Source organism: Lucilia sericata, unplaced genomic scaffold (genome assembly GCF_015586225.1).
Source record: "Lucilia sericata isolate MDLA Ls3-8-SP2 unplaced genomic scaffold, ASM1558622v1 Contig000698F_arrow, whole genome shotgun sequence".
NCBI lineage: Eukaryota > Metazoa > Arthropoda > Insecta > Diptera > Calliphoridae > Lucilia > Lucilia sericata.
Window position 1 is genome coordinate 229,732 of NW_023994701.1, and position 13,644 is coordinate 243,375.

Sequence of the window (13,644 nt, forward strand, 5' to 3'; positions counted from 1 at the left end):
GATTCTACTTTTGTTTATTTTCTCTTGTTCTGCTTTAATTCAAAGCAATTTATTTTCTACTACTACCAATACTTGACATTTATCCAAACTCTCTAAGGATCTGCACATTGTAAACTTATGGATCATATTTGTATTGGCCATGTCATCTACAATCATATCAAACCCTTAGAGAAAAATCAAATATATCACAAACAGCCGCCGTCAATGTCACTACAATCTAAAGTAGTGATATGTCACTATCATTTACATCAATACATTTAATTTGATTTCTTCACACTCGATATTCTACTTAATTTTAATGTTTTCTTATGTTTAATACTATAAAACTATAAGATATTCTTTGGAAAAAAACAAAAAAACTAAACAAATGTGACCTAAACATAACAAATCAAATGTTAGTTTCTGTTTTTTATCAGAGTGTTTTTGTTTCATAAGGGTGTTTATGTTTACGTCCTTATGATTGTGGTCAATATTTGATGTATACACCCCTCCGCTTATTATCTTATGAGTGTTTGTGTAATGCCACCCTCCTTAGTTTTTTCACTAGTTAGTTATCACATTTCATAAGCATAAATGTCATAAAAAATAACATTTTCCTCCTACATATCGAAGGATACTTTAGATTTTACTTAAAAAAAAAAACAATTCCCATTAAGACAAGTGTTTTTCTTCTGGTGGCATTTATGGTCTTTGGGGAGCAGTATTCTTTTAGATTTTTTGGAGTTTAGACAATATATTTTGTTTTATCGTATATTTATGCTGTTGATGTTATGATGTCATTAAGAAGTCATAAAATTGTTCATAAAAATAGTAAAAAAAGTTAATGTCCTATAACTAAAAAACTAGTACGTATTTATAAACGATAAAAGTAGTTAAATTTAACGTAAATATGTAGAAAAACATATGTCGATCGTAAATTAGTTACAGCAAATACCATCCCAGCAAAAAAAGACGTGCAAAAAAAGTAGTAAATGCATGGGTTGAACTGATAATGAACTGGTTCATATTTAGGGGAAACATGCATGATTTTAACATTAGCGTGTCATTGGCATGCATGGGTTCGTATTTGCAAAAATAGTTCGTCATTTAAATGAGTTCTTATAACCAATGAATATTCGATGATTCTCAAGCGAATTTTCATTGGTGCACTATATTTATTTAAAAATGCATTAATGGTATTTCGATTTAATTATCAATATTCAAATAATTTTTTTGAGTGATATTGACAAAAATAGAATAAGATAAAACATAACTAACTGATTTTGATTGGATTTAAATTCATGCAGAGGAAAAATACCCATTGTGTTTTAAAATCCGTTAAGCAGTCTTGGTTTTTTCCTTCTCTTATTAATGGACTTAATATTACTAATTTTAACAAAAATCTAAAAAAAAATTAATGTCATTTTTAATCTTTATTGTATGAAATGCACATTTTCGTTAAATCTCCTAAGAGAATACCAAATTACAGTAAAATATTACAATTCCTATAGTGGAGTTACATGAGTGAATTTGGGTGCATTTTTCATGCCTTCACTGATGACAAATTTATTAGAATTTAGGCATGTATTTAAAACGCATTAAATCCCAGCAAAAAAAGTGTAGAAAAAGATGTAGAATTTTCATCACAACTAGTAACCCGAAGTGCTTCAAATTCGGGTGTAAAACCTATGAATTTTACATTAGCGTGTCATTGGAGGGATGTTGTTCATTTTTGGCAACTTTGAACTACATCTGATCTTATTTTTAGAAGCAGTAAAAATCCGATATTTGGATGTCAAAAATAAAACACATTCTCTTAATGATAGGCTTATGTAAATTTCACTACTCTTTCACCAAATCTTGATGTACTTCAAATATGTTATTTGTAATGACTTTTCCACATCTCTTTCCTCACTTTTAACTGGGGTTTCATTTGTAAGGAAATATTTGGTTTATAAAAGTGAAAAATATGTGATCGCATTTTAAGATGTGATTAAGATGTAGTTTGTAAAGTATGACATCAATTATTTTTTGCTGGGATAGAATACTTACTAAAGAAATCATGAAAATATCCCTTCTTCTTTAACAACTTCAAAATTTTTTTGCTGGGATGAATAACAGTATTATCAGTTTATATTTGGCAATATTCATTTTATCGATTGTAGTGCTTCACTATATGTAGTTTTACTTACCTTCATAAAATTGTAAGAATGTAATATTTACTTGCGCTATATCTTACATACATACATATATACATACAAAGTATGATCCCCATATAAAAACAACTTCAGAAGTTAGTTCGCGAATAACCTATTTTTGATCACATACGAGTCATTTTTGACTCTTTTGCACTATAAAATCATATATCATATATGCCCTCATTTTGATACTTTTTTCGGAAGAAAATGGTATCCTATTCGCGACTCGTCTATGAGCCCCTCTTCTGATCAGTTCTGATTAATTTTTGAATCGCTTTTGAGGCATTAACGAGTCGAATTTCTGGTCATTTTAGGGTAATTTTCGAATCATATTTTAGTAATTTTTGAGGCTTCTGAGTATTTTTTATATTTTTTTGAAGACAAATACAACATTAAAATAGAAAACAGGAGACAAATTTTGTAATTCGGAAAAGATCGAAAACTCAATAGAATTTTAAAAAATTTTGTTAGAAATTTCGACTGCTTTTGTATCCCAGAATTTCTCCCCAGTTTTTGATCTTCGACTGGGCGATATATAGTTACGAATTGATTTATGATTGCTGTACTCTATCTATCTATCTATCTATCTATCTATCTATCTATCTATCTATCTATCTATCTATCTATCTATCTATCTATCTATCTATCTATCTATCTATCTATCTATCTATCTATCTATCTATCTATCTATCTATCTATCTATCTATCTATCTATCTATCTATCTATCTATCTATCTATCTATCTATCTATCTATCTATCTATCTATCTATCTATCTATCTATCTATCTATCTATCTATCTATCTATCTATCTATCTATCTATCTATCTATCTATCTATCTATCTATCTATCTATCTATCTATCTATCTATCTATCTATCTATCTATCTATCTATCTATCTATCTATCTATCTATCTATCTATCTATCTATCTACTATCTATCTATCTATCTATCTATCTATCTATCTATCTATCTATCTATCTATCTATCTATCTATCTATCTATCTATCTATCTATCTATCTATCTATCTATCTATCTATCTATCTATCTATCTATCTATCTATCTATCTATCTATCTATCTATCTATCTATCTATCTATAATGTTACGCCTTCTACCTTATTTGTGGGCTCGGGTCAAATATGAACATTTTGTTACACTTTAAAATGCTAACATTTTTTATTTAAGTAAATTTTAAAATTTAAGTAGATCAATCAATCAGATATACTACGCTCAATAATTTTGATATCTTGAATCCACTACTACAATATTCAAGGATATTGAAGTAAAATATGTAAGATATATTTTATTTAATAAGAAGTTCCTTTTTAAATTGCACAAATATATTGTACATTAATATATATTTTTAAAGACCTATCAAATTTTTGACATTTCTTCATTTCTAGATTTTACCTTGGGGATTTTCATTGAAACATTCAGCAAGTACACATACAAATCTTAAATGTTAAAAGAAATGAAATGACGTGACAACAATTAAAGGTAAGCAGTAGGACTTTTTTTATTTTTACACATACATAAACACTTGTCCTTATAAGGCTTCAAGTCTAGAACGAATGAAAGTTAACATTACAAAACATTTTCATTATTTTTTAAAAAAAAGTCCCACTTTTATCTATATTGTAAGTTCTTAAGTTGAAACAAACAACAATCTCAGAAAACTTAGTGTCTTACATTTCCTTTTTCAAGTAAAAAAAGAAAGAACCTCCCTTAAAGAAAAGAAAAATTTCTTACATTAACTTACCTTTATAGCATTTGATGGTTATGGTTATCAGTCATGGCTTCTGCTCCACCTAAGACTTGTAAATGTACTCATGTGTGTGTGTCTGTATGCAGGATCCTTTATTATTTAACTTTGTAGCTAAAGAACATTCAAAGGAAAATGCTTTTCGTACCTGTTTTGTATTTAGGGGTGGTGTTAATGTTTTTGAGAGTTTAGCAAAGGTAAGGCGTAAGGTGTTCCGGTTGGGTAGGATACACTGTTTTATGTCTGTCAGTGTATTTTATATTTGAAGGAGGGGATATCAGTGGAAAATTTATATTCAAAAGTTCAAGAACGGGTCATGCGCTGCGCAAGGTATAGATTTTACTAATGTTATATACAATTTGCAAAAAGTTGTATATAATGTTTTTTATATACTTTTGGATGTACGTATATAAACTTAAGTATGTATGTATAAAAAGTATTCCTGTCTTAACCTACATACATACATACATATGTATATTTATGTGCATATGTCAAATGTAAAGTAAATCCGTTAATTAATTTAGTCTAGGTTTTTAAAAAAGGACAAATTTAAAGGAAGATTTTTAACATATTTTATAAAAACAGAAATTAGAAAAATGTTGTCTAATATTTAAAAAAAAAAGAGAATGTATTGAACATTTTCTAAAAGAACAGAAAATTTAATAAAAATTTATACTTGGAAATTTTTCTAAATAATGAGACAATTTCGAGTTTGTTCTAAAAATAACGAAAATTTGAAAAAAGGATAAATAACCGAAAAATTTCTATAAAAAATCTAAATTTTTTTTATAAAAAAATAAAAATTTCGAAAATTTTTTTCTACAAAATTGAAATTTTGAGAATTTTCTATAAATAAGTAGAAATTACAAACATTTTCTGTTAAACAAAATTTCTAAAATTTTGTAAAAAATTGACATTTTCAAAATTTTGAAAAATTTTCTATAAAAAGAGAAAATTACATTTTTTTTTTCATAAAAAAGAGAAAATTTTGAAAAATTTTCTTTGAAAAGAGAAAACTTTGAAAAATTTTCTATAAAAAGAGAAAACTTTGAAAAATTTTCTATAAAAAGAGAAAATTTTGAGAAATTTTCTATAAAAATAGAAAATTTTGATTTTAAAAAATTTTCTATAAAAAGAGAAAATTTTGAGAAATTTTCTATAAAAAGAGAAAATTTTGAGAAATTTTCTATAAAAAGGGAAAATTTTAAAAATTTTTCTATAAAAAGGGAAAATTTTAAAAATTTTTCTATAAAAAGGGAAAATTTTAAAAATTTTTCTATAAAAAGGGAAAATTTTAAAAATTTTTCTATTAAAAGCGAAAATTTTAAAAATGTATTAAAAGCGAAAATTTTAAAAATGTTTCTATAAAAAGAGAAAATTTTAAAAATTTTTCTATAAAAAGGAAAATTTTAAAAATTTTTCTATAAAAAGAGAAAATTTTAAAAATGTTTCTATAAAAAGAGAAAATTTTGAAAATGTTTTTATAAAAAGAGAAAATTTTGAAAATTTTCTATAAAAAGAGAAAATTTTGAAAATTTTCTATAAAAAGAGAAAATTTTGAGAAATTTTCTATAAAAAGAGATAATTTTGAGAAATTTTCTATAAAAAGAGAAAATTTTGAGAAATTTTCTATAAAAAGAGAAAATTCTGAGAAATTTTCTATAAAAAGAGAAAATTTTGAAAAATTTTCTATAAAAAGAGAAAATTTTGAAAAATTTTCTATAAAAAGAGAAAATTTTGAAAAATTTTCTATAAAAAGAGAAATTTTCGAAGAATTTTCTATAAAAGAGAAAATTTTGAAAAATTTTGTATAAAAAGAGAAATTTTTCTATAAAAAGGGAAAATTTTAAAAATTTTTCTATTAAAAGCGAAAATTTTAAAAATGTTTCTATTAAAAGCGAAAATTTTAAAAATGTTTCTATAAAAAGAGAAAATTTTAAAAATGTTTCTATAAAAAGAGAAAATTTTAAAAATGTTTCTATAAAAAGAGAAAATTTTAAAAATGTTTCTATAAAAAGAGAAAATTTTGAAAATTTTCTATAAAAAGAGAAAATTTTGAAAATTTTCTATAAAAAGAGAAAATTTTGAGAAATTTTCTATAAAAAGAGAAAATTTTGAAAAATTTTCTATAAAAAGAGATAATTTTGAGAAATTTTCTATAAAAAGAGAAAATTTTGAGAAATTTTCTATAAAAAGAGAAAATTTTGAGAAATTTTCTATAAAAAGAGAAAATTTTGAAAAATTTTCTATAAAAAGATAAATTTTCGAACACTTTTCTATAAAAGAGAAAATTTTGAAAAATTTTCTATAAAAAGAGAAACTTTCGAAAAATGTTCTATAAAAATATAAATTTTCGAAAAATTTTCAGTAAAAAGAGAAATTTTGAAAATGTTTCTATAAAAATAAAAATATCGAAAATTAAGGAATTGTTTTATAAATTTTCTATAATTAAAAAAAAAAAATATGTATATAAATAGAGAAATTGTTAACAAATTATACTTTGGTTAGAAAGTTGTCCTAAGATCCTTTAAAAAAGTTTTGAATTTTCAATGTATTTTTTAATATTGTTTAAAATACATTCTGCTTTTAAATTTCTCAAATTTATGTTTCAATAAAATTTTGTACATAAAATAGTGTTGATAGATTGCTATCGTGTTCAGCGAATTCTAAATTAGGGTTAATTTACATAGCACTCACTTTCTACTTAAAATCTAAAAATGAAATCTAATTTATGTCTGCATCCTTAGTTTTTTGTTTCTTGTCTTAAGTTTACAAATCTCAACTTCGAAATTTTCAATCTTATCAGTTGCGAAATTTATAACCAACAATTGTTTTTCCAAAAAAGAAACTTTCACACTTCTCCATAATTTAACACGCACAATAACTTTAACCACAATGATAATAGTCAACAACAACAGCAAACTTTGCCATTCCTTCAGCAGTATTAACATCATCTCTAAGTATCTCCACACCCATCATCATTATCCCTTTGTCCAAAAGAACAGAAAGTGTTGAAATTTGTTTTCGCCAGTTTATCAATGTTGTAAAATCAGCAAACATTTATAGAACAGTCGTTTTATTTCTGTAACATTTGCATTTAGTTAAATATGATTGTTTATTCTGTGGTATGTCCTGTAACAAAATGTCCTTTCTTTCGTTTACTGTTTAAAGTTAAATTTAAACTTCTTAAAGTGTACTTACATTGAGTTTAAAAAAGGTTTTATATAAAAAGATTCTTTGTAGCAGAATGAGTAGTGATGTGGGTGTAGCAGGAAAATGTGATACGCTACAGTTATTGCTAGAATAAGTACATAGTAAATCTAGATTCTGGAATCAAAATTTTATTAGAGACGGTCTATAGGATTGTTATTGTTCGGTTGGAGATTAAGCATATTCTCTAATGGTCAGTTGGTCTGTTAGACCGGAGTTCGTGGGTTAGATTTTCACTGAGGAACTGGTGAGAGAGAGCAAAAACCATAACTAACTAACTAACTAGCTAAACTAACTAACTAACTAACTAACTAACTAACTAACTAACTAACTAACTAACTAACTAACTAACTAACTAACTAACTAACTAACTAACTAACTAACTAACTAACTAACTAACTAACTAACTAACTAACTAACTAACTAACTAACTAACTAACTAACTAACTAACTAACTAACTAACTAACTAACTAACTAACTAACTAACTAAACTAACTAACTACTAACTAACTAACTAACTAACTAACTAACTAACTAACTAACTAACTAACTAACTAACTAACTAACTAACTAACTAACTAACTAACTAACTAACTAACTAACTAACTAACTAACTAACTACTAACTAACTAACTAACTAACTAACTAACTAACTAACTACTAACTAACTAACTAACTAACTAACTAACTAACCATCTAACTAACTAACTAACTAACTAACTAACTAACTAACTAACTAACTAATGACAAATATTATAATTCTGGGACTAATCTACGAACAAATTGTCTTTCTGACAATCATGAAGGACATATCGTGACCCTATATTCAAAAAGTGCGAACTCAATTTTGGGCAAAGTGAGTTTTTGATGCAAAAGGATTCCTCAATGCATGATCCACGTCTGGTATAAATTTGAAACCAAAAAAGTAATTTTTGTACTTTTAGCAACAATTTTTGTTAATATGCTATCTCAAAGTTAAATTTTTATTGAAGGAAATAAGTGCTAACTTCCATACAAATTTTACAACATTTTTTAAAACTCCAAATTTATTTAAAATTTATTTTGTATATTAACAAGATGAACACGCTGAACACAAAACAGGTGAGGATTAATAAATTGAATGTATAGTTTTTAAGATATGATCATTTATATATTTGTATATAAAGCCAGGTTTATACTTTAAATAATGTTTTTTCGAAAAATTTAAAGTTATTTCAGAAATCGTTTATAACACTAAGATCTATAATATTCTATGGTTCCAATTTAGAATTTTGATTATAAAAAAGTCTTTAAATGTGCAAATTATGGAGTATTATTCAAAAAATATTGGTACTTTTTATATTCAAAAACTTTTCATAATTTAATATATTTGTACTGAGAATAAGGAATAGTAAACAAGCAGATATGCCATGAGTTTTTCTACTTAAATGGTGTAAATGCATCTTATTGGACTTACTGGTTTGACTTATATCCCTTAAAAAAAAAACATTTCATAAAATTATAAAATAACGCATATTATTAGAAGAAATTTTTGTTCTATTCTTTGAACAAAAAATGCTAACTTAGAACAAATATTTGTTTTTTTGTCGACCAAAATGTGCTATCTTAAATAAGTCGCTAAAATGTGCAAAATATTAAAATTTTTTCATAGTTAAGAATTAGTAAGGATGTTAAAAACGTATTATGGAAGAAATATTGCCTTTTAGTGCAATATTTCACGAATTAAATAGTTTTTTTGCTTTCCTGAAAACTAGACTTTATTGATTTAGCACTTTTTGAATATAGGGTATCGATATACAAATCATTATTGCCGACTACATCTTACATACTTTCCCTTTTTTGAAAAAAATCCTTGAAATACACAAAATATTTTATTTAGTTGATATTATCTCAAATACTTGAACATAAATACTTGTATATTTTGTAAGACGTAGTAAAAGGATTACTTTTAAGTAATTGCTAACCATTGTTTTCTTTGGTTACCACTGTTCTGCCTTCAGTTAAGACTGTCAGTAGGTAATAGTGGTGAAAGTTATTTTTTGCTAAAAACGAAGTGTGAGCAATGTAAGTTATCTTCTTATAAGATTAAATATATCTCTTTTTTACCCAAAATCCTAGAAGATATATTTTAAATATCAGTTAAGATGTTAATAGCATATGTCTAAGGATTTATTTAAGGATATTTAATACTTTTTTTGTCAAGGAATAGTTTTGGTAAAGAGTTAAAGGAATTTTAAAATAAATTAGTTAGAAGATTAAATAAGTTTAGGGAAATGTGTATTATAAACTAAACAACCCTTTCTATATTAATCGGTCGTATAATTCTTTTCCTAAAACAGTAGTTTTCAACACTTTAATCTCGTTCAATTACATTTATTTAAAGTTTTTTACGAAATGTGAATGGATACGAATTTAAAAGAAATAAAATTAAATAGCATAATTTAAACGGATAAAGATATCGTTAAAAAATTTAACTTTATGTAAATTCAAATTATGACCTCCAGCGGATGCTGGCGATGTCCTACTTTCATGGTTCTTATTAAATGCTTCTTCCCAATTTTTACAATAAAACAAAATGTTTTAAATAATATTTTGTATATTAAAAGAAAATAAATTAAATTACAAAATAAATTAATGTAAATATCCAGTATAATCACAACAAAATTTTTAACCGCGGGCACCTAAGCCAGGATACCAACCACTTGGTCTACCGCCATAACCACCATATCCTCCATAACCACCTGGTCTGAAGCCTCCATATCCACCATAACCTGGTCTACCTCCGAAGCCACCATAACCACCAGGTCTAAAACCTCCACCAAAGCCGCCATAACCGCCAGGTCTAAATCCTCCTCCAAATTGACGTTTTTCACGTATTTGATTTTCATTCAAGTCAACATTATATTCATCCAAATCAATATTGGAGGCACAGTAAGTGACAGCTACGAAAAAAACACAAATGAAAGTTACTAAAGGTACGTTCACACCTATCAAATATTTGACGTTTTTTATCAAATATTTGTTGGCTGTAACGTGAACACAAAATATTTTTGAAGAGCAAACAAAATATCAGCTGTTTTTCTTGAAACATTTTTATATGTCAACCTACAAATATTTTCTTAATGTGAACACAATGTGAACACCAAACATGAAACATTTTTGTTAAACGTTAAAAAAACTATTTAATAATATTTTTTACGATTTCATAGAAATTTCTGCCTAAAAACAAAAAATTAAATACATTTTTATTTCATAATGTGCTTAAAATGAGTATTTCTATTTTGACGTTTTGTTTGAAGAAACAAAGCCAAACACAATTCAATACAAATAGTAAAAGTTTGTTTGCCCGGTGTTCACATTACAACAAATAATTTCGTAAAACAATTGACGGATAAAACAGTAAAAAAACAAGATTTTGTTTGCAGGCAAAGAGGAACATAACAACAAGAACAGCTAATGCGCAACCAAACCAAAAGCCAAAAATATATGTATGTGTTTATATTTACTAAAAAGCTATATCATTGAATAATAACTTCTATATATTCTAAAATTTCATTTAATATTGTTTTTCATCAAAATTTTACAACAAAAAAATACAAATTACATTTCAATACCTTGTGCAAGTGGAAAAGAGATAGATGGACTTGCACAAGGTATTGAAATGTAATACCTTGTGCAAGTGGAAAAGACATAGATAGACTTGCACAAGGTATTGAAGTTACACTTCAATACCTTGTGCAAGTGGAAAAGAGATAGATAATGGATCTTTACTGTCATGTTGTTGCTATTTAGTATAGTCAATGTAGCGAAAAACCTTGGTTGTTTGGAACGGTTTATAGCGATTTCAAAAAAATCGCTATAAGCCCGGAAATAACCAAATTATAAATAATTTTCATTAAATTACATATCTATAAAATTTAAAATTATAGAGAATTGTTTATTATTAATATATTTTTATATCCATTAATATAATAAATAATTGTTTAAATAAATTGAGTAATAAAATATTCCCGTATATTGAGAATAATTAATATTTCAGAGAAGTTTCAATTGCCTGTTTTTAAAGATAGAATGACTTCATTGTTGAAATGTTAACATGATGTTTAATTTTATGATCGTGAGATCTTTCACGTTCATTTTTCTTTAAAGTAACGAAAAGGTTTATTCATCAAATATCGTCGACATGTGCTTAAAGAGTCATGTTGCAAAAATTTTTTGCGATTGCAGACGGGTGAACTAAGTATGTTAGCTAATTTTTCGGGAAAATAATATAAGAAAGTTGAACTTCTTCGATATTGTTGCGGAATGCGTTATCCGCATAATATATGACTTGAACTCTTTGCGAAAGTACTGTGAATTTTACTGCATGGTTTTGACTATTTACGCATTTTCTGATGTTAATTTAATAATATTGGTCAACAAAATCAAGTTAAAATCTGTGTATCACGTCGGAATGGAATATTTATATATAAAATTACCTGGATTAACGTATTGAAAACGAATAAAGAGTCACCTCTGTTTCGGAAATATATTATTTTAGTCCTTCCAAACAAGAACACTTTTGTTTACAATTTGACAAACTTAAATCTGTGATAAGCTTGTCCTTGAATTATGAAATGTGGCCTAACTTCATACTCCGAGATAACAGTATCTCTTATTTAATTGTAATTTGGGAACCGTTGGACTAGACTGCAAACTAGACTATAGATGCATATATTATGTAACATAACTATATATAGTATGTTGTTACCAACCAATAAATAACAAAACAACAAAAATAATAATTATCATTAATTTACGCAATTGCTTGAATTTCAATTAAATGTCACAACTTTGTCTCAGATTTATATTTTATAAAAAATAAAATAAAACCAGTCATATAAGCGACTATTTACATTTTTGTATGAGGTGATAACACTCATTTTCAGAAAATAAACAAAGAACAGCTGTCATTGACGCTGTTTGATCTTACATTTGGTTTGCAAGATCAAATAATTATTTTACCAAAATGACGTAAATTATTTGACTTTTGGTGTTCACATTGATGAAACAATGAGAAAATATTTATTTGCCAGCAAATCAATTTGTTTTATGAAAATCATCCGCATTGCTGTTTGTTAACATGAAATATTTTATGTTCAGATTCGACAAACAAAGTTTTTTCAATAGTGTTATATATTAATATTATACACTTTTATTATAAAAATTTAATTTTAAACCTAATAAAAATAGTTAAAATTAAAACAAATTGCCAAATTGTTTTTTTCTTGCATGAAAATATACGATATACTGTGGCTGCAAAACATGTGTGTGTTTGAACCAAATTATTTTTGCACTGTTTGATAAAACAATACCATCAAATATTTGTTCAAGTCTGAACATGAAATAAATATTGCGTTTGTTTGACGCAACTTTATAAATATTTTATAACAAATATTTGGACCAAATATTTTACAGGTCTGAACGTAGCTTTAGAGAAATGTGCGCATCTTAATCATTTAACTATTAATAGATTATAAACGTTTTATTCGAATTTTAAATATGAACTGATACCTAACACAATATTTCGCAGTTTATTTATATGAATTTTTAAAATATTTATTTTTTGCATCTTAATTATTTTTACGTTATCAGTACAAAAATATAACGAATAATATACGTTTTACAAACTCGTTGGTAGCAAAACTACAAAGTAAATATATAAACAAGTTAGAGTGCTATATTCGGCTATGCCGAATCTTAAATACCCTCCACCAGCAAGCTACTTTTTATTGAAACCCATCTAACTATCTATTTTTTAGATAACTCGCCAAAATTTTTGTAGAACTAATTTTGATTAGGTCCAGAAAAATTTTGAATTATTTATCTATACAGAGAACATACTTATGTCGAATTTTATCCGGATATAATAATTTAATAACGAATTAAGTGGTATTAAGTGATTTTCAACAATTAACCTTATATGGACCGGTTCGGAAAAAATTCCGTACAATGATTTATATACATATATACAAAATACACATTTACGTCAAATTTTATACCTAAATGTGTATAAAATGTTCGTTTAAGTAATTTTCAGAAATGGCCCTTATATGGGAGTTGTGACCAAATACGGACCGATTCAGAAAAAATTGTATACCTATGTATAAAATGTGCGTTCAAGTAATTTTCAGAAATGGTCCTTATAAGGGAGTTGTGACCAATTATGCACCAATCAGGAAACAATTTCGTATAATGCCGAAAAAGATCAAGTATAATTTTACTCCAATAGGTGCGTTTAGGTAATTTTAGGAAGTGGACTTTATATAGGAGCTATGAGCAATTAAGGGCCTATCCCGAAAAAATTTCGTAGAGTGATTTATGTAAAGACAAAACATATAAGTGTTGAATTTTCTCAAGATAACTTTATTTGACAATGAAATATGTGCGTTTAAGTTATTCTCAGAAGTGGACCTTATATGGGAGCTATGATTAATAATGGACCGATCCG

At 26.0% G+C, this 13,644-nt stretch overlaps 1 protein-coding gene across 1 annotated transcript; it reads right to left on the reverse strand.

Moving 5' to 3' along the window:
- Positions 1 to 9,732: 9,732 nt before the first annotated feature.
- On the reverse strand, positions 9,733 to 12,709 carry LOC119607496 (WW domain-containing protein C660.06-like). Its single transcript, XM_037961437.1, has 2 exons — positions 12,629 to 12,709; positions 9,733 to 10,127 (listed from the first exon to the last, which is right to left on the reverse strand). The coding sequence occupies exons 1-2, from the start codon at positions 12,650 to 12,652 to the stop codon at positions 9,822 to 9,824; spliced, it is 330 nt and encodes a 109-aa protein (XP_037817365.1). The 5' UTR covers positions 12,653 to 12,709; the 3' UTR covers positions 9,733 to 9,821.
- Between the last annotated feature and the right edge of the window lie 935 nt (positions 12,710 to 13,644).

What these genes read in the sequence shown, in the direction of transcription:
- LOC119607496 (XM_037961437.1), bottom strand. Translation starts at nt 12,652, where the DNA reads ATGATTAAGATGCGCACATTTCTC. An exon ending in TTAAGATGCGCACATTTCTC is followed by an intron (nt 10,128 to 12,628) that starts TAAAGCTACGTT and finishes GTGAACGTACCT; the next exon opens with TTAGTAACTTTCATTTGTGT.